Consider the following 27,927-nt stretch of genomic DNA (forward strand, 5'->3'; position numbering starts at 1 on the left):
ACTGAGAACACAAAAAGTATTTCATAATTAATTAAAATTTAAAACATTTAATAAAATATATTAAATACTAAATTAATATATTTAATGCATTGTTTAGTTTTTAATACATTGATATAGAGTAAATGACATATTATAGAAAAAAGTTAATAGTGGTGATTAGATGTTATTAGATTATTAAAAAAAATGAACTTTCTTATCTTTTTTATTTTGTTTATTCACTTGTTTAAAGAAACTTTTTAATCCAATTTCGTGATATTATGTCAGATAAATTTAAATATTTTACAAAAGAATGACATTAATATTAAAATTTCTATTTATTTTTATAAATTTTACAATTAACTTAAATGTTAATGTTTAAAATATTTTCCTTTGTAAGATAAAATGTTAAAAGAAAAGTTGTTTAAAGATGTAAGTTGCAGATACAAATTCACCTTAGATATTCTAATGGAAGTAGAACATCATTTAATTTAATAAAAAATAAATTAAAAATTTTAAATTATTTTTCCTTATCCTTTGTCACTTTAATAAGTATTGTAAATAAAATATGTGAATATTTAATATTTATAAATAATAGATATTTTAATATTTATTTATAAACAAGTTTGACATGAGTATTATATTATTTGTTTTATATTCATTAATGAAAAAAATTAAAATTAAAATTAAATTTTATTACATTAAATTTAATTATAATTACAATTAAAACTAATGCATTTTTAATTTAAATTATATTAAATTTTATATTGTTTTGGCAACTTTTTTAAGTTATATTTTAAAATTCTATAACAAAATTTAAATAACATTGAATATTAGTATGTCTTTTAAAATTTTATAGATAATTTTAATTTGGTATCAATTATTAACGGAATAAATAACAAGTTGGATTTTTTTTCAAATCAAACAGTGATAGGTATTATCCTAATCCGAAAACTAAAATAAAATATATTAAAGATATAACATTAATAAGAACAAAATGTTTTTAAGAAAGAAACATATTGAATTTATAAAATTAAAGTTAGCTAACGTAGAAGAGAGAAAAAAAATTGGGACAAGAAAAGCAAACGAAAAAAGAAAAAACAGTACTGATTTCATAATCAGGGCTTGAAAATGTAGGGTTATTGTGTCTTAGGTTGAGGCAGTCAGGCCCGTAAAACTAAGGACATTATGACTTTAGAAGGGACCTTTCAAAATCTGAGTTCATTAGCCAACTTTTCCTTCTCTTTCTAGAACTCTTATTTTCCCTAATCTTGCTCTGCCTTCTCTCTACCATTCCCTCACATTCGGCCATTGCATGTTGGATTAGGTGGTGCTCAAGTGACCACGGCGTAGTGAGCTTCGCAACCATCTGATTAGATTTTCCTTCTTTAGCGGGGTTTGGTCGGGTCCTTGCTGTGTGAGACACTGTTAGAGCATTCTAGTGGGTTGTATTGCTCAACTCCAAGGTAAGGGGAGCTAGAATACTTCTTTAAATTGCTTGCATGAAGTGTATGTATATTGGATTCTGAATTGGTGTACTGTTTGGAGTTGTATTTTGCGTTTTGAGTATGTTGTATTGTATGTGTTGATATGTGAAATCCATGAAATTGTGTTGAGTTGTTTGGAATTGATTTGGATGGGTTTGAATTGCTATAATTAACCAATTGAAAGTGATTTAAGTGTGAAATCTGGTATATTTTTTGTTGGATAGAAATTTGGAGTTTTGTGGTTTTTAGGTCACTTTGAGAGTAAGTGAGGTAGTGATTTTGGGCATTTGGGGTCTAAAGCGCAACTGGGCTGTTGGGGCAGTCTTAGCTAGTGTATTGTGACTTGTTTGAGTCACTAAATTGATCAAAATAGGTGCAAAGCAGTAGGATTGGGTTTTGGATCCCTAAGTTGGGAAAATTGGTATTTTAGAGTTGAAATTGAGTCTTAATCACTTTAGAATGGTAGTAGGAATGTTTAGAATCATTTAGATAAGTTTAATTAAGTATAAAACAAGAATTAAGGGTGTTAGAAGTTAGTAAAAATGGTTAGGAATGGTTATGTTAGGTGTTATTCATAATTCTGTAGAAATTATGCAGAATTATGCAGTTTCGCCGAAAGTGAACTAATAATCGTCCGGCCATGCGTTGTTGAGCGTTCGGTCTCTTAGGTAGCGTTCGGTCTCTTAGGTAGCGTTCGGTCTCTTAGGTAGCGTTCGGTCTCTTAGGTAGCGTTCGATCTCTTACGTAGCGTTCGGTCTCTTAGGTAGCGTTTGGTCTCTTAGATAGCGTTCGGTCTTAAGTAGCGTTCGGTCTCTCAAGTAGCGTTCGGTCTCTCAAGTAGCGTTCGGTTGTAGTAGCATTCTGTCTCTCTTAGTGGGCGGTCCTAAATAGTGTTCGGCCACTTCTTCAGTCTTACCTTTTATGGACCGTTCGGTTCTGTCATTTGGAAAGTGAGATACCGTTCGGTCTCCACCATTCACAGGGTGTTCGGTCTTGCTCATTATGTGTTGATGTTTTCCGTTCGGCCTATATTCGTATTTATTCCAGTATGCTATTTTACTTAATTGTTCCAATTGCTTTAAGGGCTTATGTGTGCATTATCATGTTGGTGTTAAAGTGAAAAGTATCAGTATTGGACGTAATTCCATGATCCTCAAGGGAGATACATGGTGGTGCCCTCAGTGTTTACAATGATTTGCATGGTAGCTCAGTCTTGGGGGTTATCCTGAAACTACAATGGTCAATCATTCTCAAGTAGAGAGAATTGAATCATATCGTGAGTAGTAGCAGGAGGTCCTAGTCTTGGGTGCTTCCAGTATGGCCCAAGGTGAGTGATAACGGACTAACCTCGTGAGTGTGGTAGGGTGAAACCCATTGGCAATGGCTTTGCAAAGCAGTAGAGGCCACCACGAGTGCATGACCCACCATAGCTCGACAATCATTCTAAGTCCGGACGAGTCAAGTTTAAGTGCAACAAGTCATGTGGGTGTAGTGTACTGTATCTGTCTTTGCTTGCCTATTGCATGTGACTGTTATAACATGATTTTTATATCTAGCTCACCCTTGCTTGTGTGTTTGTGTTTGCTTGGATATGTTTTTCTTTTGTAATGACCATCCACTTGGATCTAAGCAGAGGCGGATGAGGTGCCTCTGGAGCAGACTTTGGAGGAAGACGATGATGCTGCTTAGTCTCCTTAGGATTCTCTTAGTATTTTTGTATTTTGAATTACTGTTTAGCTATTGAGGATTTCCGTGTGATTCCTATCCTTTTGAAATACTCTATTTATGTTTATGTTTTAAATTATGTCTCATTTTGGGATGACTGTAAGTTTAACTACCTTATTTACAGTCTACTCTAACTGTCCTCTTTTATATAAATGTGAACTCACTGTATTATATGCTTTTATATAATCTGAGATGTTATAAATGTGATTAATACAATTTATACCACTTTTTGAGACAAAATAAAATAATTTTAAAATCATGTATTAAACAAAAAAAAATCTCATAACATGGGGATTAAGTAAGCCATTATGCCAAAAACAAATACTGTAAATTTTATTTGTTATTTAAAGTAATGATAATGTTCCAAAGATATGGATTAATGGTGTAGCATGAAGTGCTAATAATAGGAGAACAGATAAGATTAAGTGTAATGTAAGACGTAAAAATGGGAAAAGAAATTAAAAATGGAATTATGAAAAAAATTCTCAAATTTAGGCAACAACGGATAATATTTGGTTAATGCAATTTTTTTATATATAATAAAAGTTATAATATATAAATAAATAAATCTATCTATCTATCTCTCTCTCAATCTCCCTCTCTCTATATATATTAAAAGCAAGTGTACGTTCTTCAATAATGAATGAATATTATAATATAATAAAAATACAAATCTTCACTTATGATAATAAAAAATAAAAAATTTATTATTATTATTATTAGTATAATAAAATTAAATATAAATAATTTTATTATTTTATTTTATAAATAATTTTTATTTATTTGGTAAGTAATTTTATAATTAAAAATAATTAAATTTAAAAACACTATCAAATTAAAAAATAATTAAATTTAAAGAAACAGTTATAAAATTGATAAAATAGTTATTTTAATTTTATAAAACTTTTATTTAAATAAAAATTGGAAAATAAATGTGACGACAAAAATCTTTATATATAAGTATAAATGCAGTTAAAATTGGTTATCATATAATTTTAAAGCATTATAATATAAAATACTATCATTATATTATAGTAATTAAACACATTACTTTATCAAACTTATAATTCTTTTAATGATTTAAACCGACATCATAACAAAATTCATAGTTTTTTTCCAGTTAGATAATATTTGACTATTTTTTTAATAGACTAATAACGTTATCAATATTAATATATATATATATATATATATATATATATATATATATATATATATATATATAAATATGTAAGTTTAGTTTTATTTAAAATATACATTATTACTTAGGTTTTTTTATGTTGAAGAAATGTATGATTAAAATAGTTAAGTGTTGAAGAGTCTAAGAGTAGGTTTAAATTTCATTGATTTAGAATTGACAATTTAGCATCTTAAGAGTAAGATGCTAATGTCTTTAAGAATAAGATGCCAATGGCATTAGGAGTGGGGACCGAAATCACATGACACTTTATAGATAGCAAAACGTGGGCAGGGAATCAAACTCAGAAACTATACAAACATATATGTTATTATGTATATGAATAAATCTGAATCACACAATTAACTTTTTCTTTATCCACTTTCGTTTTTATTAAATATAGTATATATCTCTTTATATATATATATATATATATATATATATATATATATATATATATATATATATATATATATATTATAATTAAAGAGTCAGGCAGCTGTGCATGCACGACGGATTGATGGTACACAATAATGCGTTTAAAAATTATATTGTATAGTTTTAGTTCATATAAAAGTATTTATTAGTTTTAAATATATGATATTTTCTAATCATAATTTTTTAGTTTTTCTTATTGATTTTTAAACTCGTAAAAAATATTAATTAACATAATTTAGATAAATAAGAATATATAAGTTAAGATAATTAGAATATCCGTATGAAAAATATCACTTTTTATTTAATTAGTATAGAAAAATGTTTTTCTTTCTCATCGGCCAAAATCAAACCATTAGGTTGAGAAGCCAAACAAAGTAGGTAACATGATCCAATAATTATTTGCATTATTTGTTAGAAGTCTCACATCGATTAGAGAAAGAACAATTTATAATATTAAGTGGATGCAACCATCATCTTACAAGTCATTTTTGTGAGGTTGAGTTAAATTTAAAGTTCACATCTTAAGATAATATCAGAGTTATGGTTAAAGTCTATCCTAACGATATTTGTTGTTTATTGGGCACGTTGTTTCATCCTCTATCGGGTTGTTATCGGACAATCAATTAATGTCTAGTCTCACACTCAAGATATGTTTATATCTCAGCGTGAGGGAGGTGTGTTGGAAGTCCCACATCAACTAGAGATAAGACCAATTTATAACTCACCTTACAAACCGGTTTTGTGGGGTTGAATTAGCTTAAAGTTCACTTCTTAGCATTATTGGTATGTGTTTCAGAGCTCGTAACAAATGACGAGGTTCATTTTAGGTTCCCAACGATTCGTTATTGTTTTCACAAAACATCCTGCAACATTAGACTCACTTTCATTCTTCAATCATTCTCCTCTTCAATTTGAAGCACCTAAAAAGAAAAGACAACAAAGTACCAGTTTTCATAACACATATTCATCCTCTCAATCTCTCACAACCACTAACAAAGTATCATCTTGATCACCCTTGGCATCACGTGCCTTCTTCTCCAACCACCATCATTCCTTTATTCCTTATTTCTTAGAGGCAAAGCACAACACATCGAAAACAAATTCTTCATTTCCTTATTCACCATCATTAATTCCCTCATCCACCATCAACACATTCTAGGCCACGATTTCTTCCTCCAATCTCTTCTTTCTCTTCCATCAATACACTCAATTCCATTTGTTTTTCTCCATTCATCAATTAAAACAAAACTCCATCTATCCTTATTTTCCATTTCGATGTAGAGATTAACAACAAACCAGGGTCTCCATCAATCCCATGAAGAATAGGAAGCCAATGGCACCTTGGAATGTAAATATTGGTACGATTGTCGACGATGACAATGACAAGTGATTCGTGGTGGTTGTTGTACACTGGTTGCACGTTGGTAATTTAAAAAATAGGGAAGAAGAGAATCAACACCGTCAATGACATCATGGTGTGACGACGCAACACCTGCGGTGAGTGGTAGTGGTGTGACGACGGTGACGCTGCGAGAAACAAAACCCTAAGAGATCTTGTGCTAGGGTATCTCTAATCTTCATTCGTGTACGGTGGCGAAACCCCATCAAGGGACATAGTCAACTTTATACAGTGCACAACAAGGGTTTTGACAAGCAATGGCTTGGCGATTTGGAAGGGGTCGCAGCCAATAAGCACTATAAGAGTTTTTACAAGTGACGACTTGGCAATCTGGAAGGGGTTGTGACTCATGAACACAACGAGGGTTTTGACAAGTGTCAGCTTGGTGATCTGGAAGGGGTCGCAAAGTTGCAAACGTTGAGGGTTTTGAACTCTGTCTCAATGCATAGGAGCTCGTCGAGGAGGCAACTAGTCAGGGGATGGAGAAACGAGAAGCAAACAAGAAGAAACACACAAAGAGAATGTGAAGAAAAGAGAAGAAGCGCTCAGGGAGAAAGTGAAGTGCGAAAGGAGGGTTAGGGCAAAACATCAAATATTATATACCGGTTATAGTGACTAACCGGTATAGAAAAAATTCTCCAATATTACATTTTTACCACCACGCTACTTTTATACCGATTCTACATTTAACTAATATAAAAAAACGAATTTCTATACATGTTGTGAATGGAATCTATATAGAAATATTTGTAATTTATTATAATTTTTGTATCACACCACTTTTTATACTTTTTCTTAGTTGAATCACCATGAAAAAGTTTATCATATTTACAATCTTACTACCGTATTACTTTTTATACCTGATGAATCTCAATCAATATAAAAAATCGCTACAAAAATTATATTTTTCACTAATATTTGATTGATTAATGTTTTGAATGGTTGATGTTTTAAATCATGATTTACCTGTATGCATTTGTATATATTGACCCTAATTCTTAATAACGTAACAATTTTGATTATAATTTCTTCTATAGAGTCATACTTAAAAGCATAGGATACTACAGCTCCAATAGAAAGTTTTGAACGAGCTTAGATGGTTTTACCATGAGTATTCATAAAACTACATGTTCTATGTAATTTACTTTGTGAAATACTTTGAAATTTGTAAGTATAAGTAAAACTTAGTCATATAAAGTTTCAGGTATGTCAGAAAAATACATGCTTCACAAATAAACATATATATCATGATTTACTTGGTGCAAACTTGTTTATTTTAAATGTATTTTTTAAATATTTTAATTATTTTTAATTTTTCATATTTATATATTTTATATATTCATAATTATATACACACTTATCTATTAGCATATATTTTTAAAATTTTAAAAATGACATAAAATACATTAAAAAAACCATAAAATAATAAAAGTTAGGGAATAAGGATATAGATAACAAAAGAACTTGAATAAGTTAAACGGTTTAAATTTTAACGATTTGAAATTAAGTATGACTTCTTAGATTATTAGCTAGGACATTATATAACTTGATCAATATGATAGATCTCACCTACTTAAGATAACTTTTGTTGCTATATTAATCCCACTTTAATATTTATAAAGATTAATGAGTTTTATTATCACTATAGTTGTTATGAAAATATTTAAAATGTTTTATGATGACATTATATGAGAAAGATGACATGAAAGAGCATCCATGGTAAAGTTTAGGAAGTGGTCCAATGGAAAGGAAGGTTTAGAATAAGTATAAGATGATGTTGGTTGGTGGAAAGGGTAAGAGTTTGGTTTGTTGAAGGAACGTAAAAAAGGGATTGTGGAGGAAGTAAGCTTTTGGAGGCCAATGGAAAACAACGCCAACATCACTACTTCCACTCATAATAAAGATCTTCAACCACCACCTTTCTCACTATCTAAACCTAACTCTTAATTTTGGAAATTGAAAGTGCTCAATTCAAGGTGTAGTTAGTTGAGTTCTTATCTAATTTCAAATAACTCTTGTTATATAAGTTACATAGTAGTTCATACAAGACTATCGCTATATTCTATACAAAAAGAACTTATAAACCTTTACTATTCAAATGACTTATGACAACTACGGATAATTCATTAGCGACACTACTTTTTCCTAGAAAAAGTTAAACTGCCGATAACGCGTTTAGTTGGGATTTAAATTCCTGAAAACGACAAATATACCTCTAACTAAAATAATTTTTTGTTGTAGTAACTATCGAGATCGTTGTATAGATAAAGAAAAAGAGAGTGATGAATGTAAGTATAATTTGAGGGAATATCGATTATTTTATTTTTATGATTTTAAAATAAATATTACAAAATCAACTAACTTATTATATGTTAATATAGTATTTATAGTAGGTTAATGATGTATATAAATATATTTTTTAACGTATGGTTCTTTCTTCAGGAATAAAAATGCGAGATAGTTTATATAAACTGATTTGGCATCTATTTTGAAAGGTGTGAGATTGATTAAATAGTTTAAAATTAAATATATTTTTAATTTCTAAGTTTTTAATGAAATGTTTATTTTAAAAAGTTTGATATATTTTAGTTTTCAAACTTTAAAAACAAATAAATATAACTTTTTTAATCTAATTATATTATATCAATTTATTAATTTTTTTAAAATTTTGAAATTTAAATATATTAATGTTTCAGATAGAAACGAAATCCAAATTTACTTCAAAACTCAAAAACTAAATACATATTTAAGCAAATAATGAATTTGTCACTTTTTATAGATCTCTTTTACACGCAAGATAATGTGAAACGAAATACAAGTTCATCCCTCCCGCAACTTGTATTTTCTTTAATTGTTAATGTAGTATTGTTTGTGTATTGAATATGTATTTTCATTTATTATTTCATTAATATCATATATTTTTCAAGTTTAAATCTAGATTTTATTTTATGATTTATTTAATATATATTTTATTTACTTCCTTGTTTAATTGTAATAAATAGGAAATGATTAATCTTTAAATTTTTTTCTTTTCAGTTGTTATAATTGCATTAAATCTTTAGTTTTATAGGATATTCAAACTTAAAACTAGAAAAATGGTTTAGTTAAGTTTCAAGTGCTTCTTAAATTTTTACATTTTAAATTGAATCTTATTAATATCTTTTGTTTATTGAGTTCTCCAAATTTTTAATATTTTTCAATTAGGATTAAATGTTTTCATTAATTGTATGACATAATGATTATCTTGTCTACTCATCTTCTTTATTTGTCTCCATATATTAAAAATGTAAAGTTTTATACATAACATTAGATATTACTGTTAATCTAAAATGATAGGTGATTTTTATTATGTTTAATTAAAAATGTTGGATAATAAGATTGTATAATAACTTTCACATCATCACTTACCATAGTCATGGTAAATCAATTGTCATTTTACATTATTTTAAAAAAAAATTACATTTTTTAACATAGTAATACAAATTAAAAAGATGACGAGATAAAATACGTGATTAATGAAAAAAATAAAACAACTAAATATTAATTTAAAAATATGAAAATGTTAAATACTTATTAAATTATTTAATAAAAACCGAATTAAAAGTATCTAAATTTATAAATAATTTTTTTTATAATTTATACAAGTTAAGTCAATCCATAAGAAAACATATCTACAAATATACATTAACCTATAAGTCTTAGGCAAATTGCCCAAACTCCTTTTTGGCATAGAACGGCCGAAATAATACGGCAGATGAACCAACTTGCCATCCCACTTTATAGGATTCATTCCAATTTCCATGCTGTTTTACTATATATTTTCAATTTAAATTGTAAAATGTTCAATTTTATAATTAAAATAGGGTATAAATTTTATAGGAATGGATTTTTTAATGGAGACTAAGATTTAAATGTACTTCTTTTGCACATAGTAAAAATATATTTCAATTAATTCACAAAATAATAGTAATAAAAATAGCCATAAGTGTATAATGAAATAGAAAGTATTTCTTATTAATAAAGTGAATGAATATTTGATATTTGATGGCTTACGGCATGATGCACCATTGATGGCTAATGTTTGGAATTTGGGATGAATGAAACCATGAAAGCTTAGTATGTATGATGGGATTGTGATTGAAAGTGAAGCAGTTTTCTTTTCCAGCCACGAAACCTAATATTATTTTATATTAATCATTGGATAACATTTTTTATACGTGTTTTTCAAGTATCAATTCTTCGATTGCAAGTTTAGAAAACAAAGACTACATATTATTTAGGTATATTTGAATATTATATTATATATTTAATATATTCAGTTTAAATAATTCAGTTATATAAAGCTTTTTTCCTTAAGTATAAAAAAAAATTATATTTTCACAAATTATTTTCTAAACTGAAGTAGCTATATGCATAAATTTTTCAATCGTTCTCCATTTCTTGCTGTTTTTCCATATAACTGAACATGAAAATTATAAGAACTTTTATCATAATGTGAAGTTGCTGGGAAAATTAATAGCTTTGATTTATACCATTTGTTATTATTAATTTTTCTTCATGATAATTTCAAAGTGGGTGATGAGTATATGAATAAGAAAAAAAAAACATATTATTTCTAGAAAATTAATTAGAAACGTGTCAAGGAAATATGTTATTGATCATTAAAATAGTTCTTTATTTTTGTATATATATATTTTTTAGTTCTTATATTTATTTCATTGTTTTTTAATTGTACTTTAGATTTATTTGGGGCTAATTTGTAACTTAATCAAGTGTAAAAGGATTATATCATTCTCGACTGAAAGACTGAGAATACGTGGTATTAATGCAGGAGTTTTTGAATTGGAACGATTAAATCTTCGTTTCTTTTTTAGACATGTAAAATGTAAATATTAAAAAAATATGATGTGAATAATATATAATTTTAATTAGTAATTTTATTTTATAATTTTTTACTTAATTTTTAATATTTATTCGGTTCATAGAATTATAGTGGAGATGGATGAAGGTGTGAGGTATAGAAGTGGGTAGTGTATAAAATGTTATCCATAGTTATTTGATTTTCTATAAACAGAGATAACGATCCAAACACATTGAAACAACTTTCTGATTTTTCTAATTGCAGCTTGTGCAGATGATAGTGAAAGCACTTCCTTAACTAAATTTAAAACTATATAGATTATTCCATCTCCATTAACTTTTTTTATGAGTTTTTTTTATTGAAAATATTAGTATTTATTATTATTTGTTATTGGATGAGTTGAACTCACAATTCCTTTTACTTCTTTTAAACTCATCAAACTAATTTTATATGTTTAAAAGTATTAATGAGAATTTCATTTATTACTCGATAGATATATGAAAATATAGATTCGAAGGAAGTTCAAACGAAACAAAATCACTACCTATATTGGAAATCCTAATAATTCTGTTAATGATTTCAAATTATGGATGACATCACGTGAAGTGGTTGCAACATTATAGTCCTAAAATAGTATGCAACTCACCAAACGAGTTTTAAAGTCACCAAACGAGAGTTCTAACATAGCCACACAAATATTTAATGTCTATGTTAGATGCTAACAACTCAAATTATTCTCATATAATTAGAAAAGTCCATTCAAATTAATCCAGTGTTTATATAAATTGTGATTACAATCATTACATTTTGTAATTATGTGAAATCCAACATATATAAATATAGGTCTGCAAGTAATGGTGTTCACACGAATTTAATGAAGATTCAATTTGGAAAAAAAAAATTCAACCATAAAAATTTTATGGTACATATTTGGAATATCAAATCATTACAGTGAAACTTAAGTTTCGAATTTACTTCTATAATTTTAATTTATTCTATCTTGATTTTTTATTTTTTATTTAGTTTGGCAATCTTTGGTTCAAGTAACATCTCATCTTTAATAGTAAAATACTACTAAAATGAATATTACATATATGATAAACTAACTAATATAAGAAACAAACCTACGAAAGACAATATCTACACCTGTAGATTTGTCCGACTTCTTTACTGAATTCCCTCGATCATTTATCGCTGAAGTAACTGAAATAGATGTATCTCTAACCTCACACCAAACAAGTGATCATCACAAAAGAAAAACATACAAGGATAGACAACAGAAAAGCAATGGTAAGCTAGTTTAAACAAAGATTAATCATATACTCATTTACTAAGTTTCATACAAGCATACTTATTCATTCGCACCAAATAACTCTTCATACATAACACTACACTAACTTTGACCGTCCAGACTTAGAATGATTGTCGAGCTATGACAAGTCATGCACTCGTGGTGGCTTCTACTGCTTTGCAAAGCCATTGCCAATGGGTTTTACCCTACCACACTCACGAGGTTAATCTGTTCCGAGCCTTGAGGCATAATGGAAGCCCCCAAGACTAAGACCTCCTGCTACTCCTCACGACATGATTCAATCCTCTCTACTTGAGAATGAAAGACCATTGGAATTTCAGGATAACCCCCAAGACTGAGCTCCCTACAAATCATTCTAAACTTACACAGGGCACCACCATGAAACCTCTCCTTGAGGATCATGGAATTACGTCCATCAACCATACTTTAAAACCACATACTTTCATGTGTAGTTAACATCCATGTTTATCCTCTTTTATATAATACAAAACACTCTCAAACATATTTCACAAACCAAACAACACCCAACATAGTACAACACAAGATGATAGAAAAAGATAGTAAACTAAACTCAACTTTCGCACAGCGCACCCCATTCGCATAGCGAGACCCGGAGTTTCTCGCACAACGACACAACTCGTTGTGCGAATTAACTCGCAGAGGTACCAGACCTCAAACCCCTCGCATAACGCACCCAAGTCGCTATGTGAATGCTCAAACAGAAACCAACCTTCCAAACCACTTGCTATGCGCCCCTTTCGCTATTCAAATAAAATTAGAAATAACTCCAGACCCCTACCAGTCGCATAGCGCCCCAAACCGCTATGCAGATCATCAAACAGAGAGCAACCCTCTCAAACCATTCGCACAACGAGCTCATTCGCTGTGCGAATGCCCTGGCAAAGAGCATTTCGCCAAGGTGACTCGCTATGCAAATGGATTCGCATAGCGAGTCTGCATAATCTGCATAACGAAATTATGCAGAACGAAATTATGCAGAATTATGCAACTCAACCAGCCATTACCAATTCTAACCATTATTCCCAACTTCTAACACCCTTGGATTGTTGTATATACCTAATTAGACCTGACTAAGTGATTCTAAACCTTCACAACATCAATCTGAAGTAATTATGAATCGATTCCTATTATAAAACATCAAAATCATCAACTTAGGGACCCAATTTTTAATCTACCACTTTGAACCTGTTTTTGACCATTTTAATGACTCAATTGGAACCCAACCTTAGAATCACTAGAAATTTAGGAATCCAAGAAGATGAACACCCGGTTCATGCAAGAGTAGAAACATCTACAAAAGTTAAGAACCCTAAAGGCTAAGAAAGGGGGATTTTCACTTACTTGACCAAATCCAGAAATTGATCGATGGAAGAGATAGCTCTTGACGCCAGGATCGTCTAGGCACCTCCTGATCGTCAAACTGACACCCCAAATGAGAGAAGATCTTGAGAGAAGGCAGAGAACTCTAGGTGAATAAGGTTCTAGAGAGATAAATGTGTTTTAGATAATGAACCGAACTTTAAAAAGTTATATTTATATTATAAGATTATTTTAAAATAAAATGTTCGTCTCACTATTTTAATACACTTATCTACTCTAATATTCTATTTTCTAGGTCCTTACAGTTCCGCTTTGAATTTAATTTTCAAATTTTATTCGAATATATTTCAATTTTATTTTAAATTCAATTTTACAATTCTAGTTGACCTTTTTAATTTTGTTCTTCAATTTTTAATTGATCATATATTTATTTTATTTAGAATTTAATTTTTGAATCTTTGTTGAACTTGTTTATTTTATTTTTTTAATTTAACTCTATAATTCTAATATATTATATCTTAATTTTATTTTTTGATTTAATTCTCTAATATTTTTTAATTTAACTGTATAATTATATTTATATTTGTTTAAATTTTTAATTTAATTTTATAATTTTAATTGATTTTATTTTTTTTAATTCAATTCTGTAATTTTAGTTTTATTAAAAGACATTTAAAGGTTGAGAAAAGAAATAATAACTATTTTAAAATTTATAATTAAATTTTGAATAAAATTAACTTTAAAAATGATTCATAAGTTTAGAAAAATATAAATAGTATATACTTTATAAAAATACAAAGTATAAAGCACTTGCAAAAATATAGAGTAGACTTCTTATAAATATAAAAGATGTGTACAAAAATATCTACAGTAGATTTACTAAATATATAAATTAATGTATGAACGGTCTAATGTATATTACTAGACTAATATAATTAGTGTATTAATAAACTTATCTAATATGTGTTGTTAGATTCGTCTAATCAATATATGGATAGATTGGTCTAATGTGTATTGTTAGACTTGTCTAATCAAATATATGAACAAACTTTTCTAATGTAATATGGTGTATAAGATAATGAATATAGTCATTTAATTCGTATTAATAGACTCATATAATTTATCTAGCGTATAACTCTTTTAATCAATGTATGGACAAACTCATCTAATATATGTTGTAAGACTTATTTGATCAGTACATAAAATATTCATTTAATGTTTGTTCTTAATCCAATTTTTTGTTAGACTTATTTAATCAATATACGTATAATATATATTTTTAAATTCATCTAATAACAATATAAATATATTTCCTTTTTAGTCTTATTAAACTCACTAAATCTAAATATTTGAAGTTGAAAATAGTAGAATATGAATTCAATAAATATAAAAAAAACTATAATATTAAGAAGTGTCATTTTTTTATTATAAATTCATATTTTAAACTTTTGAAATAAATTATTAAATATAATTTTTTTGATTGATTGTATTATAAATATAATTATTTAAAACATTATATGAAGTTTTGGAATAATATCGATTTAATTTTTTTCTTAAATAATATTTAATTTTGAAATAATAAATATAAAAAATATTCAACAATAAGAATATTTATTAATTTCTTAGCATATTTTCATTTTTCTATTTTTAGGAAAAATCAATTTAAAATAAAAATAAATGAATAAAAGAGTAAAATAATTTGTTTACACATGTGATAACACTAAATATAAATAAAAAATAAATTAAGAATGTCAAATTAGCCAACTTACTTTTAAGACACTTGTAAAAAAAACATGGATTATGAAATAAATTTCATAGGTAATAAATAAATAAATTTTAAACTTTTGAAATAAACTATTAAATGCAATCTTTATACAAGATTTTTATATACATATAATTAGTGTAATAATTAAAACACTTGTAAAAGGAAATATATGAATAAGAGAATAACGTTGCAAATATTTTCTTTATATTTATAGAAGATGACATTAGTTATTTTTCATATTACAAATTTTAAGAAATTTGTGAAACTTTTTATAATTTTTAATAATTAAAGAAAAACAAATCACAGTAGGAACTTTCTATACGTAAGTAAAATTATACTTTGCAATTCTTCATTTTCTGAAAATACTACAAATCAAATATTTTGAAATGATGTTGTGATTCTTACATCTCTTGTTGCATTAATATAAAGTCATTATGTGATGTGCCCATATCTCTTTAATGTCTTTATCTTCTTTATTGTAACTAAATTAAGAGACACCAAGATGCTTCTTTTTTCTATGTTGAAGAAAACTCTAATATACCTATAATCTCCTTGTAAAATTATAAATTATAAGAGATATGATTAATTTGTTCCAAAAAATGTTAGAAAATGGTTCATGGTATAATGTTAACAACATTATATTATACTTCCAAAAAATATGTAAAAATTTATTTCACACAATTTTCTTACTGGCTTCGATCTCAATTAATTTACAGTTTTAGTTTCTTTTTTTCTAATATTTTTTATTATAAATATAGTGACATTCTTTCATCTTATATAAATATTTTAAAATAAAAAGTAGTAGATCGTTTTACTTCTTTTAAGGTTAGTCCCATTCATTTAGTACCAAAACCCTAAAATGAAACCTGCTATTGTCAATCAATATTTATAAATCATCTTAACAACAAGCCAATGACCATTAGGTGCACACAAAGAAATTATGCATATAATAAGAACCTCACTATCCAAGAAAATTCTTTCAATACTAAAACACAAAGGAAAAAAAAAAAGACCGTTTTCCTTAACAACAAGAATCTTAAATTTCAAGAGAGGGGACGACATTATGGTGAAATATCAGAACTTAGGTGAAGGTGAAATTGGAGAGGTGAACTGGGATTTTCGTTTCAAATGGGAAAAGGGAAATTCTTGCTGATGTTTTTTTGGTATAAAACAATGCCATTTCAATTTATGTAAGCAAACTCTGGCAATTATGACAATTATCATAAACAGAATTTAAATGACAAATGTTAATCTAAAGAGAACAACAATTGACTAACAGTTCAAAAACCAAAATTACTGAACCAAATTTAAAGGGACAATTTTTTTGTGAATGAATTATGAAGTTATAAGAATTAAAATCTGCTACTCTTTCCTTTCAAACAAATTTAAAATGCCTTTTTCCCTTTAACTTTATAAGCAGAATGTGCAGCAAGTTGAATAATTTAGTACAAGGAAACCTCATGTAGTTAGAAATACTAATTCAACAAGTAGTTACATATGATAAACTATTGAACAAGAGAAACAAGAAAACAAACAACAAATCTCTCCAACTTTCTTTCAGTATAACTTTAATTTCCTACCGGCCACTATAAATCTAAGCATAAAGGGAAGGCAATGTGAGCAAAGGCAGAAAGTAACTAAAAGGTAATTTCTGCTACTCCATCTTCCCCACCTGTCAAGAATCTCCCAAACTTTTAAATTCCTGTGAAAGATAGTTTCTTTCTAAAACTACAGTGTTGACTACAGATAGTAGGCAAAGAAACCTGCAAAATAAGCCAACAAAGATGATAAAATATACTCCATACTTTATGAACAAAGAGGGCATAGAAAAGAAGTTAACAGCAGCAAACAGTATCAATCATGCACATAGCTAAAGGTTGCATGAAATACCATGTCAATTGAGTAGTAACATAGCACACAAAAAGAGATATTTGTTTCTGCACCTCAACCATCTCAAAACCTAAATCCCTTTTAAACTTGGATTAGGTAATCTGAAACATAAATATATCATTCTGGATTAACCTTTCTGTAACAAATGCAGACATCGATATGTGAACTCCGGTTAGGTAATTCAAATCCGGAAAGAAGGTTTAACATTCTGGATTAATGTATGAAAGCTTGTAAGGTAGAACTTTTGTGTTTGAGCACAATGATTGAATGAATGATTAAAAGTCCCTTAGATCATTACCTTGTCCATAAAAGGTAACAGTACATTCAATACATTGGTCTTATGTCTTAAGGTGTTCGGATTCTTGATTCAAGAGCAACTGATCACATGACTAGAAAACAACTCATTTAGTCACAAGTGGTGATAGTGTACTAACGCAGATCTGGAAATATAACTTCAAAAATAACTAATGTATTAAAGGATGTTTAATATGTCCAACAACTGACCAATAGTAGTCTTATATTTGTGCATAAACTCACAAAAGATTTGAACTATTTAGTAACCTTTATTCTCTTATGTATTTCAGAACCTTGCCACAAGAAAGATGAATTCAATTGCTAAAAGGCCTAGATTGGGTTGTATCTGTTGGAATCAAGGACCAAAACAAAATAAAGGTCACAATGCAGCAAGCAACATCAAAAACATGGACGAGTTTCCAAATATGGCTTTATTATAGAAGACTTGGGCATTTCTCATTCAACTTTATCAAATCATTATTCCTTCATCTATTTACTAAAGAGTCTTTTAAATGTGATATTTGTCAATTGTCAAAGCATCACCATGCATCATATCCCACATGTGGTAAAATAGAGTTCTATTTGACTTAATTCATCTTGATGTTTGGAGAACTATTTTAGAACATATTTTTTTATCAAAATGATTGGTTACTTTTATTGATGATTGTATTCATCACATGAATATAGATTATGAGAGGTAAATTTGAGGTCTTTCATATCTTTGTTATCTAGTTCCATATTGTCCAAAATCAATACAGAAAAAATGTCAAAAGAATTAGATTTGATCATGGTACTAATTATGTGAATCATGAATTCTACAAACTTTTGTCTCATAATAGTATTGTTTGTGAACTAACATATGTAAACACTCCACAACAAAGCAAAGGTGCAAAAAGGAAGAATTGTTATCCACTCCCGGACTAAATGACATTAATCTTATTGAGTCTTTATTGTCTTTTGTTCCCTCATGCCAAGTCTACCTTGTCGAGTTTTTGTGGTTACAACCTACTTTGATTATCAAAGAAGCAAATAAACCACTTTAAGAGTTGTCTAACTTACAGGTGAGGATCCCTAGAGATAAAAGTAAGGAGGTAAGTATCAGAGAATTTACCAATGGCATTGAGGAAAAGAAAAAAAAAAATCATATTTTAAATATCTTATTTCTCAATATGTTTAATCTAACAATCTTTTTAATAAACATTGAATTTTTATTAGTGTCATTGAGGTAACGAGAATTCATACCTTAGCCCTAAAAAACCATGAAAAGTGAACATTGGACTCAAGCCATGAGAGGGAAGATGAATGCATTGAAAAGAAACTTAACATGGGGGATTGTTGACAAACCAAGAAATTGTAAGGTGCAGAAAGATATTTACATTGAAATAAAAGGCAGATAGGACAAAAGACACATATATAGTCAAATTGGTTGCAAAGAGATACGCTCAAATTTATGAAATTGACCACAAGGAGACATTTTATCCTTTAGCTAAGATTAATATAGTTTGAGTTGTTCTTACACTACCAGTTGATTTTGGCTGGAAGTTACCCCAACTGGATGTGAAGAATGTCTTTCTTCATAGAGCTTTAGAAGAAAATCCTCTAGAGATAGTGGGGCTATCAGGTAAACACAATTTTGAAAAAAAAAACTCTATACCATGTTAAAATCTAGGAAAGAGAGAAACATATAGCTAAAACTGTGTTTCTGAAACAACACAAACAACTCAGGAACTTTATTTATATTGGGAAAAAGGAAGAAATTCAATAAGTAGAGGAGATTTGATATTCTTTAATAACAAAGACATGATATGAGAATAAATAAAAAGTTCCTAATATATAGACATTCTTTATTTCTATAATTATAACAAGACTCAATATCAGATATTGGTAGGAAAACTTATTTATGTATCACGCATGAGACCAAAGATTGTTTATGCAGTTAGTGTGGTAAATCAATTTATACAAGATCCAAGAGAAACATGCATGCAAGTAGCTGACAAAATTTTTTCAAGCCCAAGAAAGGGGTCATTGCTTGGGAAAGAAAACACTTTGACCTTTGACCCTAAAGATATATATTGATGCAACCTATGCAAGTGTTGTTACTGACAGAAAATGTACTTCTAGGTATTATATGTTTCTTGGAAAAAGTTTAGTGAACTAGAAAAGAAAAGAAAAATAACAGATATAATATATTGTTCCACTGCAGAAGTTGAATTTCAAGTCCTTACTCAAGGTGTATGGGAAAGGCTCTGGATAAAAAATTATACTAGATATGATAAAAATAAAGGTTGACATTAATTGTATTGTGATAACAAGTTAGCCAAAGCATTGTCATTAATCCAGTCCATGATTGAACCAAACATATTGAAATTGACAGTAATTTTATCAAGGATAATTTTGACAAAGGTTTTGTGGCACAACCCATGACTTCAAATAACCAACATGTTCACAAAAGGTAGATTCCCTAATCTTGTAGGCAAGTTCAAAATAATTTATATTCATTTATCAACTTCAAGATAAGTGTTGTAAATAGCATATTATTAAAATAAAAATATCATCAGTGTATCCATAGTGATTATAAAGAAACATGTAGAATCTTTCCATTCATCTCAGCATACTTTTATCTCTTTATTTTTAAGAATTTGAATATTACAAATAGATATGATAAGAATGTAATTGGCATAATTATTATCAATAAAATAATTTTTTATTTCCATACAAAGTTCAAGTAAAATAAAACCTGCATGATTGCCGCCTAGCAAAAAAACAGCAAACTAAAACAAATATTCAAGGTATAAATACAATCGTTTAAATTGCAGAAGTAATTTATAAGATAATATAAACTTGATTAAGTATAACTTGATGGAAGAAAATTTACAGAAAAGCAAATTATAAAAATAAAAATCTTGAGTCCAAGCCTGGAAATGCCCGATTGTATTGTAGTCATAATACCTTTATCATCTATTTCCAGACTAAGTATGGGAAAGAATAATCACCAAATTACCTAAGATGCCTCACAAATAAAAACTGAAAATTGTTGGTGCATGTACACGTTAATATATTATTATGTAATCACAATATTAAACTGCTAATGTCAGATTATTAGGTCCATAAATTCATAATGTATTTCACCACAGTCAAAATTTCTGATCTAGGATATCTTTACTTTCTCTCTAATTGCCTGCATATATTGCTATGTACAAAATATTCAGATGTTTCCAAAAGTTTGCTATTTCCCACAAAACTGGATTGTAAGTTGAGGTTTGCACCTCACTTATATATTATAATTTGGCCTTATCTCTAGTCGATGTGGAACTTCCAACAAAAACAATTGTCTTTGCATTCAATCTTCAAGGTAATACACTGTCCTCTGATGAAGCAAAGGCTTGATGTCATCACATAAACAAATCCATTTTCATTAAATCAGTCTGCTCTACAATTGATTCAACTGAATATCAAGTTCTTAGACATTATTTCTGAAAGATTCATACAGAAGAAGTGACCTTGGGCTATAAATTTATAACCTAGTTCTGACAGAAGTTAATTTCTATTAAACGCTGCTTTATTCTTGTGAAAGTACTTCTTCCAAATAACATTTAATCTTACTCAGGTGAAGATATAGCAATCTAAAATCCTTTATTGAGTAATGGGGTTTGTGTATTAGTTCAAAAATAATAAAGACGTAAGTTGTTACTGAACTATTGAAGTCCTTGCCAGTAACTTCGTATGAAAACCCCTTGTATATGGTCAACAGATGTTTATGCTATAAAGAAAGGGTATATACGGAGCAGCTTGTTCATTTTAAAATAGCTTGCAGAAGTGATTCTAAAAGATAAGCAAGAAATTTACAAAACTTCAACACATTGCACATTGATCATCAATGACAAGACTTCCTTCAGAATTAGAAGGCAGATAGTAAATGTCCAAACAGTGTCAAAAAGAAAATGTTCGAGCATAATTCTCAATTTGCTGGGATGATCACAAAGACAATAATTTTCGCCAGCTAAATTTAACACCAATATTCCTCAGTTACTTATCAATGCACAAATCTACAAGATACTTTTGCAAGATGCACCTAGAGTCTCATTCCACAGACATGTACAAAAAGAGAACAAAACGAGTAGATTAATAAGCAGTGACAATTAATACTACTAAAAGAAAAGAAATAACATAGGACTCTCAGTTACCTTCATGATGACTAGCATCTCGGTCACAAAAGCAAGCCATGTGGATGTTGGCTCTGTTATTCCTCAACAACTTGTAGAAAAAGATGTAACTCATACAAGCTCAAAGGCATGGAGTATTTTAGATATTCTTCTTCTAAACAAGGGCTCCAAACGGAATGATGGCACACCTTTCTGCAACTTTTTAGCGTTGTACATCTCATTCCATGGTCGGACTATTTCATCAATGTTGACTCCAAGACCTGTTGGGAAAGTTGTAAGTATATATGAATACATATCTGTTCAGCTATAAATTTTCTAACTAGAAAAGAAAATGTACCGTCTACAACCGAGTTATTTGAACAGTGATTCTTCAACATTAGAGATATATCTGTTGTAGAAGTTCCAGCAAGTTGAAACTTCTCAGCTGCAACTTCAAGAGTTTCATTCCATCCCGGTATCCCTAACTTGAATTCCACTATTGAGCGCTCATATAGTATGGTACCCCACAGAAGATTCATTTGAGACCTCGTATCTGCCACCTGTGTAGCAATTTCATGTGCTGACATATTTTTGAATAGTTGGTCCAATCCCATGTCCTTCAAATGTAATAAAATATCCTTCGGATTGGAAGTTTCCAGCAACTGCTGCTCTCCTGATTCTTCCCATATAAGCATTCCTTTCTCCACACTATCCTCAGCACTGTTGTAAAGCTGAAGAACCTCAGTGGAGGAGGACCATGTTGATAAATCTACCTTAGAACAGAGTGCATAATTCCAAGAAAGCTTGGCTTGCTCAAACAGCTGTTGGCCAAGGGCCAAGAAGCCTTCATACAAATCTGGTTTAATTTCAATGGCTGTTTCATACTTCTCCCCAGCTTTTTCATATTCTTCGTGTGCCCATTCATACAAACTTCTGATTTGTTCATGCAAATGCTCCTTAGAAGAATCTCCTGTAAAATAAATTTTTTTCCTTGCGCTGGACATATGCACATTTCCCCAATTGAACAATGCTAGAGCTGCCATCTCTTGGAACTTACCTTCAGCAACATCAAGCACGCCTTGAGCTTCCTCACTTATAATTGTCTCCTCCACAACCTCTGAATAGAGCTTCATACCAAATTCATGAAAATATAAATATCTGTCGGCTTCCAACCCTACATGGTTCTTGAACAGTTGTGCAAACTGAATTATCCAATCCTCAATGCAAGATGAGCAAATAATGTCCTTTGCCTTCACCACAGATCCATTCACAGGAGAATTAGCAATACTAGCCTTTTCTCCACTCTTTGCATTAAGCTTCACAAAGAATGGATCATGTTCTGGATTAACTTCCACTATGTACAGCCGAATAGAACCCAGTGATCCTGTTTCAGCCCACCTTAATTCTTCATCAGAAGTGATAGTGACCAGATCACCCTCTTGGTCCTTATATTTGACAAGAACTGCTCCTAGTATAGGGAAACGATCACAAATAATTTCCCTTAGCTGAAAGAGGCTGCAATTAACTGGCAATTCAGCCCATCTTATATCCTCACCAAAAACAAGTTTTGCTGCTTTCTTAGGTATATCATCACTTCTACCATTACTTTTTTCCTCAATAACTTCCTTAACGTCATCCTTTTTCTCAACATTTTTTTCCTTAGCCTTCTTCTTTTTATATTTCTTAGCCTTCTTATCTTTCCGACTGTCCTCAGCTTTATTCTCATCTAATTTCTCCTCACTTTTCTTTTCTTCAATTTTATCAGTAGACTTCACCTTCTCTTTGTTTTTTTTCTTCTTGTGAATCTTTTCTTTGTAAACTTTTTCCAGACGTAAATCAGGAGGTCCAGCATAGTCTGGAGGCAACTCAATTTCCGTATCATTTACTACTAATCCCTTAACTTCGAGAGCATGCTTCACCTTATCCGAGACCTCCAATGCCATTACATTATTTGGCTCTATCTTTAAAACAGTGCTAACATCTCTCAGCGCAAAATCCAACCTATTTAAAGCTTCATAGCACCTTGCCCTCTTCATCAGAGCTTTACTATATTTTGGTGATGCTTCAAGAGCCAAATTGCATTCATTGATTGCTTTAGGATACTCACGAAGACCCATCTGCATGTAGCACGCAGCCATGTTACTCCTCAAATAAGAAATATCAAGATGATTTCTTGGAAGCAATTTCAGGGCCTTCTCATACTTTGCCAAAGCCCCCTCAACATCCCGCTTCTGAAACAGCTTGTTCCCTTCATCCTTCAAATCTTGAGCCATTGATATAAACCCCAAAGTATCGTTGTCATATGATCTGGAGCTTTCATCTTCTGTCTTCTTATGATCTCCTCTATCTTCACTTGTTTCTCCTACCTGCTTCTTGTTCTTCCCCATTTTGAACCCAACAATCCAACAGTAAATAAACTAATCAAAGATACCACTCCTCCTAGTCCACAACAGTTCAATCCACTCAACAACATAAGGAAAAGAGGCTTTTTTTTATTTTTTATTTTTCCAATGAATCAATGCACACACAAGATGACAAATCTAAAACCAAACGCAAAGCCCTCCTCAAAGAAAAGACAATTTAATAGGAAAGAGCTTCACAAAAACCTATGAACATAGCAGAAGGAAACAATGGAAAAGATACAACTGTCAGGTTGATACAAGAATCACATAACCAAGATAACCAACTTTATATATATATAATATATAACAGTGGCAGCAACTATGAGGAAACAAGCTTAAAACCTCAAAGTTGAAATTACTGAAGAATCAACTGGGCTGGGTTCAGGGAATACAAATGCACCACCCTTCTCTCCAAATCAGGATTTGTTTCTGCTGATACAAATCCCAACTCAGAGAGGGGACAAGGACAACCCAACTCAGATTTGAAGGTGAAGGAAATTACCCTTTGGTTTTATATCAGAAAGGGATTGAAGAGAGAGAGAGAGAGAGAGAGAGAGAGAGAGAGAGAGAGAGAGAGAGAGAGAGAGAGAGAGAGAGAGAGAGAAAGAGCCAGAATTCGGTAACAACGAAAATCTTATCAGGGTGACAAATTCAGGGGAAAAGGTTCAGGCTTTGTGAAGGAAATTCAAACACCAAGAGAGAGCGAGAAAGTCTGAAATGCGAGCAATGGAAGAAAGCCAAACCATCTTAACGTTACGTTGTTCCTTCGTCTTTCTGGAGAAGTATTGGATTTTCTTCCACACCCTTCACCTTAACGCCACAAATGGAAAAAAGGAGAAAAGTAAAAGAGAAAAAGATCAGATAATGCCGAATTTGTTGTCTGAACCGAAAATTTGCAATGCAATGCAATACAATATCCCTGGGGAATTAGTTTCTGTCACTCTCTAATTAATTCCCTAAATTCGTGAAAAAAAAAACAAAACAAAATCTGTTGGTGGGTCCCACCATGGAAAATTTTGTAATGAATTAATTAATTAATCCTTTGCTTTAGGACAACCTTAGTGTGAAGTGGCACAAACATGTTGACCTTTATGTCATATCCATCAGTTTGTTGGTTTTTTATTTTTTATATTTTGGCATATATAATGAAAAGGTCGTTTATGTTAGTTGGTGTCTCACAAAGTGTATCATTGTATTTTCCTCCTTCAATTTTTTATTTATAGTTATGCTTTCATTCCCTACCCATGTCATTATTTTAAGCATATAATAACAATTATGATATGTATAAATTAAGAAAGTTTTAAATTGCTAAACAGTTATATACCTATCTAAAAATTGTATATATTCATTTTTGTCATCTAAATTTTTTAAATATAACATTATCTATACTTTATTATGACTTACTCATTACATTTTATATATGGGCACTCATTACATCATGTAGTGAGATTCATTCTCCATTTGTCACATATCTAAAGTCAATAAAGAAAAAGAAAAAAAGTGAGATATAATTCAATATTATTGAAGCATGGATTGTTATAAGATTGATTGATAGGTTAGTTTAGTCTATCTTTGATTAACATGAGTTAAGCAATCATGTAAAGTATGTGTGCTTTGGATAAACCTAAAAAGCAAATGGCTATGCGTGAAATATTGGGAAATAGTTCCACACTCCACGGGAAAAAGAAAAGTGTTTAACAGTTAATGATCTTTTGGAGAAAATCTTATTGGAAAATGTAGTGCAGAAAGAATGAAAAATAAATAAAGAAAAGGCATAAGTTAAAGTAAAAGTGTTATTTTGATTACAAATAATTTCTCCAAATTATGAAAACTCAAATCAAATGTGTTTTATAAGAACCGGAAAAAAAATTTCAAAACAAAAATGGGGTTGAATCCTGCAACACATGATCGAATAGTATTTTTAATATGATGGTTCTATGAGATATAGATTAATATAAAGATAAATGAAAATATAGGTACGTGGATGCATAGAAATGTATGATCTTTTACTTTCTTTTTCATCATTTGATATCCCTGACAAGATGAAATAAAACCATTTTTATCTTCTCTTTTCATGTTTCTTTTTTAGTAGTTCTTTTATAATGTTAAAGTAAAAAAAGAATTGAGTAAATAGTTTACTCCTTATGATAAATATTCATATATTTCACTTATAGTAAAAAAAAATACACTTTTATTAAGACAATTTAATTTGGTTAATTTTATTTAAATTCTACTAATGTTTAATGTAATTGAGTACATAATTGATTTTTAATCATTGTTACATGTATCTATTAGAGAGTAGAGGAATTAAAAAAAAAAAGGAAAATCATTTGTAATATAGTTATCATTGTGCATCCTTATTACTTTTATCAAGATGTTTTATATTCTCAATACTTCTAATTAGATAAACAAAATCTTAGTTTAACTTGGAAAGATATAAAAAACTCATAATTCTCAAGTCATTTTAAGAATGAATTGTTCTGATAACATTAATATAACATAAAAAAAAAATATTTATATTTAATAAAATAATAAAAAAAATCATACATTGTATTTTACGCCTTAACTCCACCGTTCACTAGTACATGCTCACCCTTAACATTCTCCTAACCTCGTATCATTTAAGTGATATTGTAAAAGAGAAAAAAAACACACAAACAAACAAAAACAACAAAAGTAAACTTGATCTAAATTCGTTATAATTTGATTTATTCTTATTTAAACTAAGTTTGATTCAGAGTAACATGAGCTCAACCTGATTTCAAACCAGTCTAATTTAGACTAGATTTATTGTGTCTCTCAGTTTAACTTCATCCAAGATTTTAATAAGAATCCAACATCAATTTAACAAAAAAAATCTAATTAAATTATTTTAAAATTAAATTAATAAAAATTAAGCCAAATAAAAATTAAAGATCTAAATAAATCTTTTATACTAAAAACAAATTTTAACCTTTAAAAAAACAAGCTATTAAAAAAAACATTCAAAATTGTCCCACTACGTTGATAACCCTCCTAAAATATCGTCCCAAAGTTCGGTGGATCGGAATATCATATTCAGAATGAATGTATGCATTCCACGATTTACATTTGTCGGTTTACTTAACCAACAAGCATCGTAACTCTTTTTATTATTATTTGTTTTTTTATTTTTTCAAGTTAAGGAAAGAAGGTTATTCAAGTTATGGCGTTCTACTACGTGGCAAGAATTATTTATAAATGAAATATTAATATAATATGAACTTTACCATATTAATTTTTAAAATTACAAATATTAATAAATATATCGTTTTAATTTAAAATAATTTATATTTGTCACATTCACGCTATTTTACATTTTTGTTTATATATAATTTTTATAAAAAAAAACTATTATTAAAAATAGTCTTATGAAATATTTTTCTTCGTAATTTTACTATAGTAGCTATTCATATGGCGTCAGGAAGATGGAGACCACACACGTGAATACAGGGGCTTTTAGTTGGAAAAGCATATAAAAGGCAAAGGTATCATCATATCACATCATCACCGTGTAAGATTTTATGCCACGTTACTTGTTACTTGTTACTTGTTAATTAAAGAAATTATAATACTAAGTAAATAAATTAATAATAAAATATCAAAGAATAACCTCTCAAAAAAAGTTAGACATATTAATAATAAAATATCAAAAAATAATCTCTCATGCAAGGTAGACATAAAATTAATTAAACTGCAC

The 27,927-nt window shown here is 29.2% G+C and overlaps 1 protein-coding gene across 1 annotated transcript; it reads right to left on the reverse strand.

Moving 5' to 3' along the window:
• Window positions 1-16,909: 16,909 nt before the first annotated feature.
• Window positions 16,910-25,123, reverse strand: LOC108331986 (protein PHOX1). The gene is made up of 3 exons (XM_017567051.2): window positions 22,166-25,123; window positions 21,850-22,088; window positions 16,910-17,244 (listed from the first exon to the last, which is right to left on the reverse strand). The coding sequence occupies exons 1-2, from the start codon at window positions 24,192-24,194 to the stop codon at window positions 21,940-21,942; spliced, it is 2,178 nt and encodes a 725-aa protein (XP_017422540.1). The 5' UTR covers window positions 24,195-25,123; the 3' UTR covers window positions 16,910-17,244; window positions 21,850-21,939.
• Window positions 25,124-27,927: the final 2,804 nt, after the last annotated feature.

The sequence above is a fragment of the Vigna angularis genome, chromosome 4, assembly GCF_016808095.1.
Source record: "Vigna angularis cultivar LongXiaoDou No.4 chromosome 4, ASM1680809v1, whole genome shotgun sequence".
Lineage (NCBI taxonomy): Eukaryota > Viridiplantae > Streptophyta > Magnoliopsida > Fabales > Fabaceae > Vigna > Vigna angularis.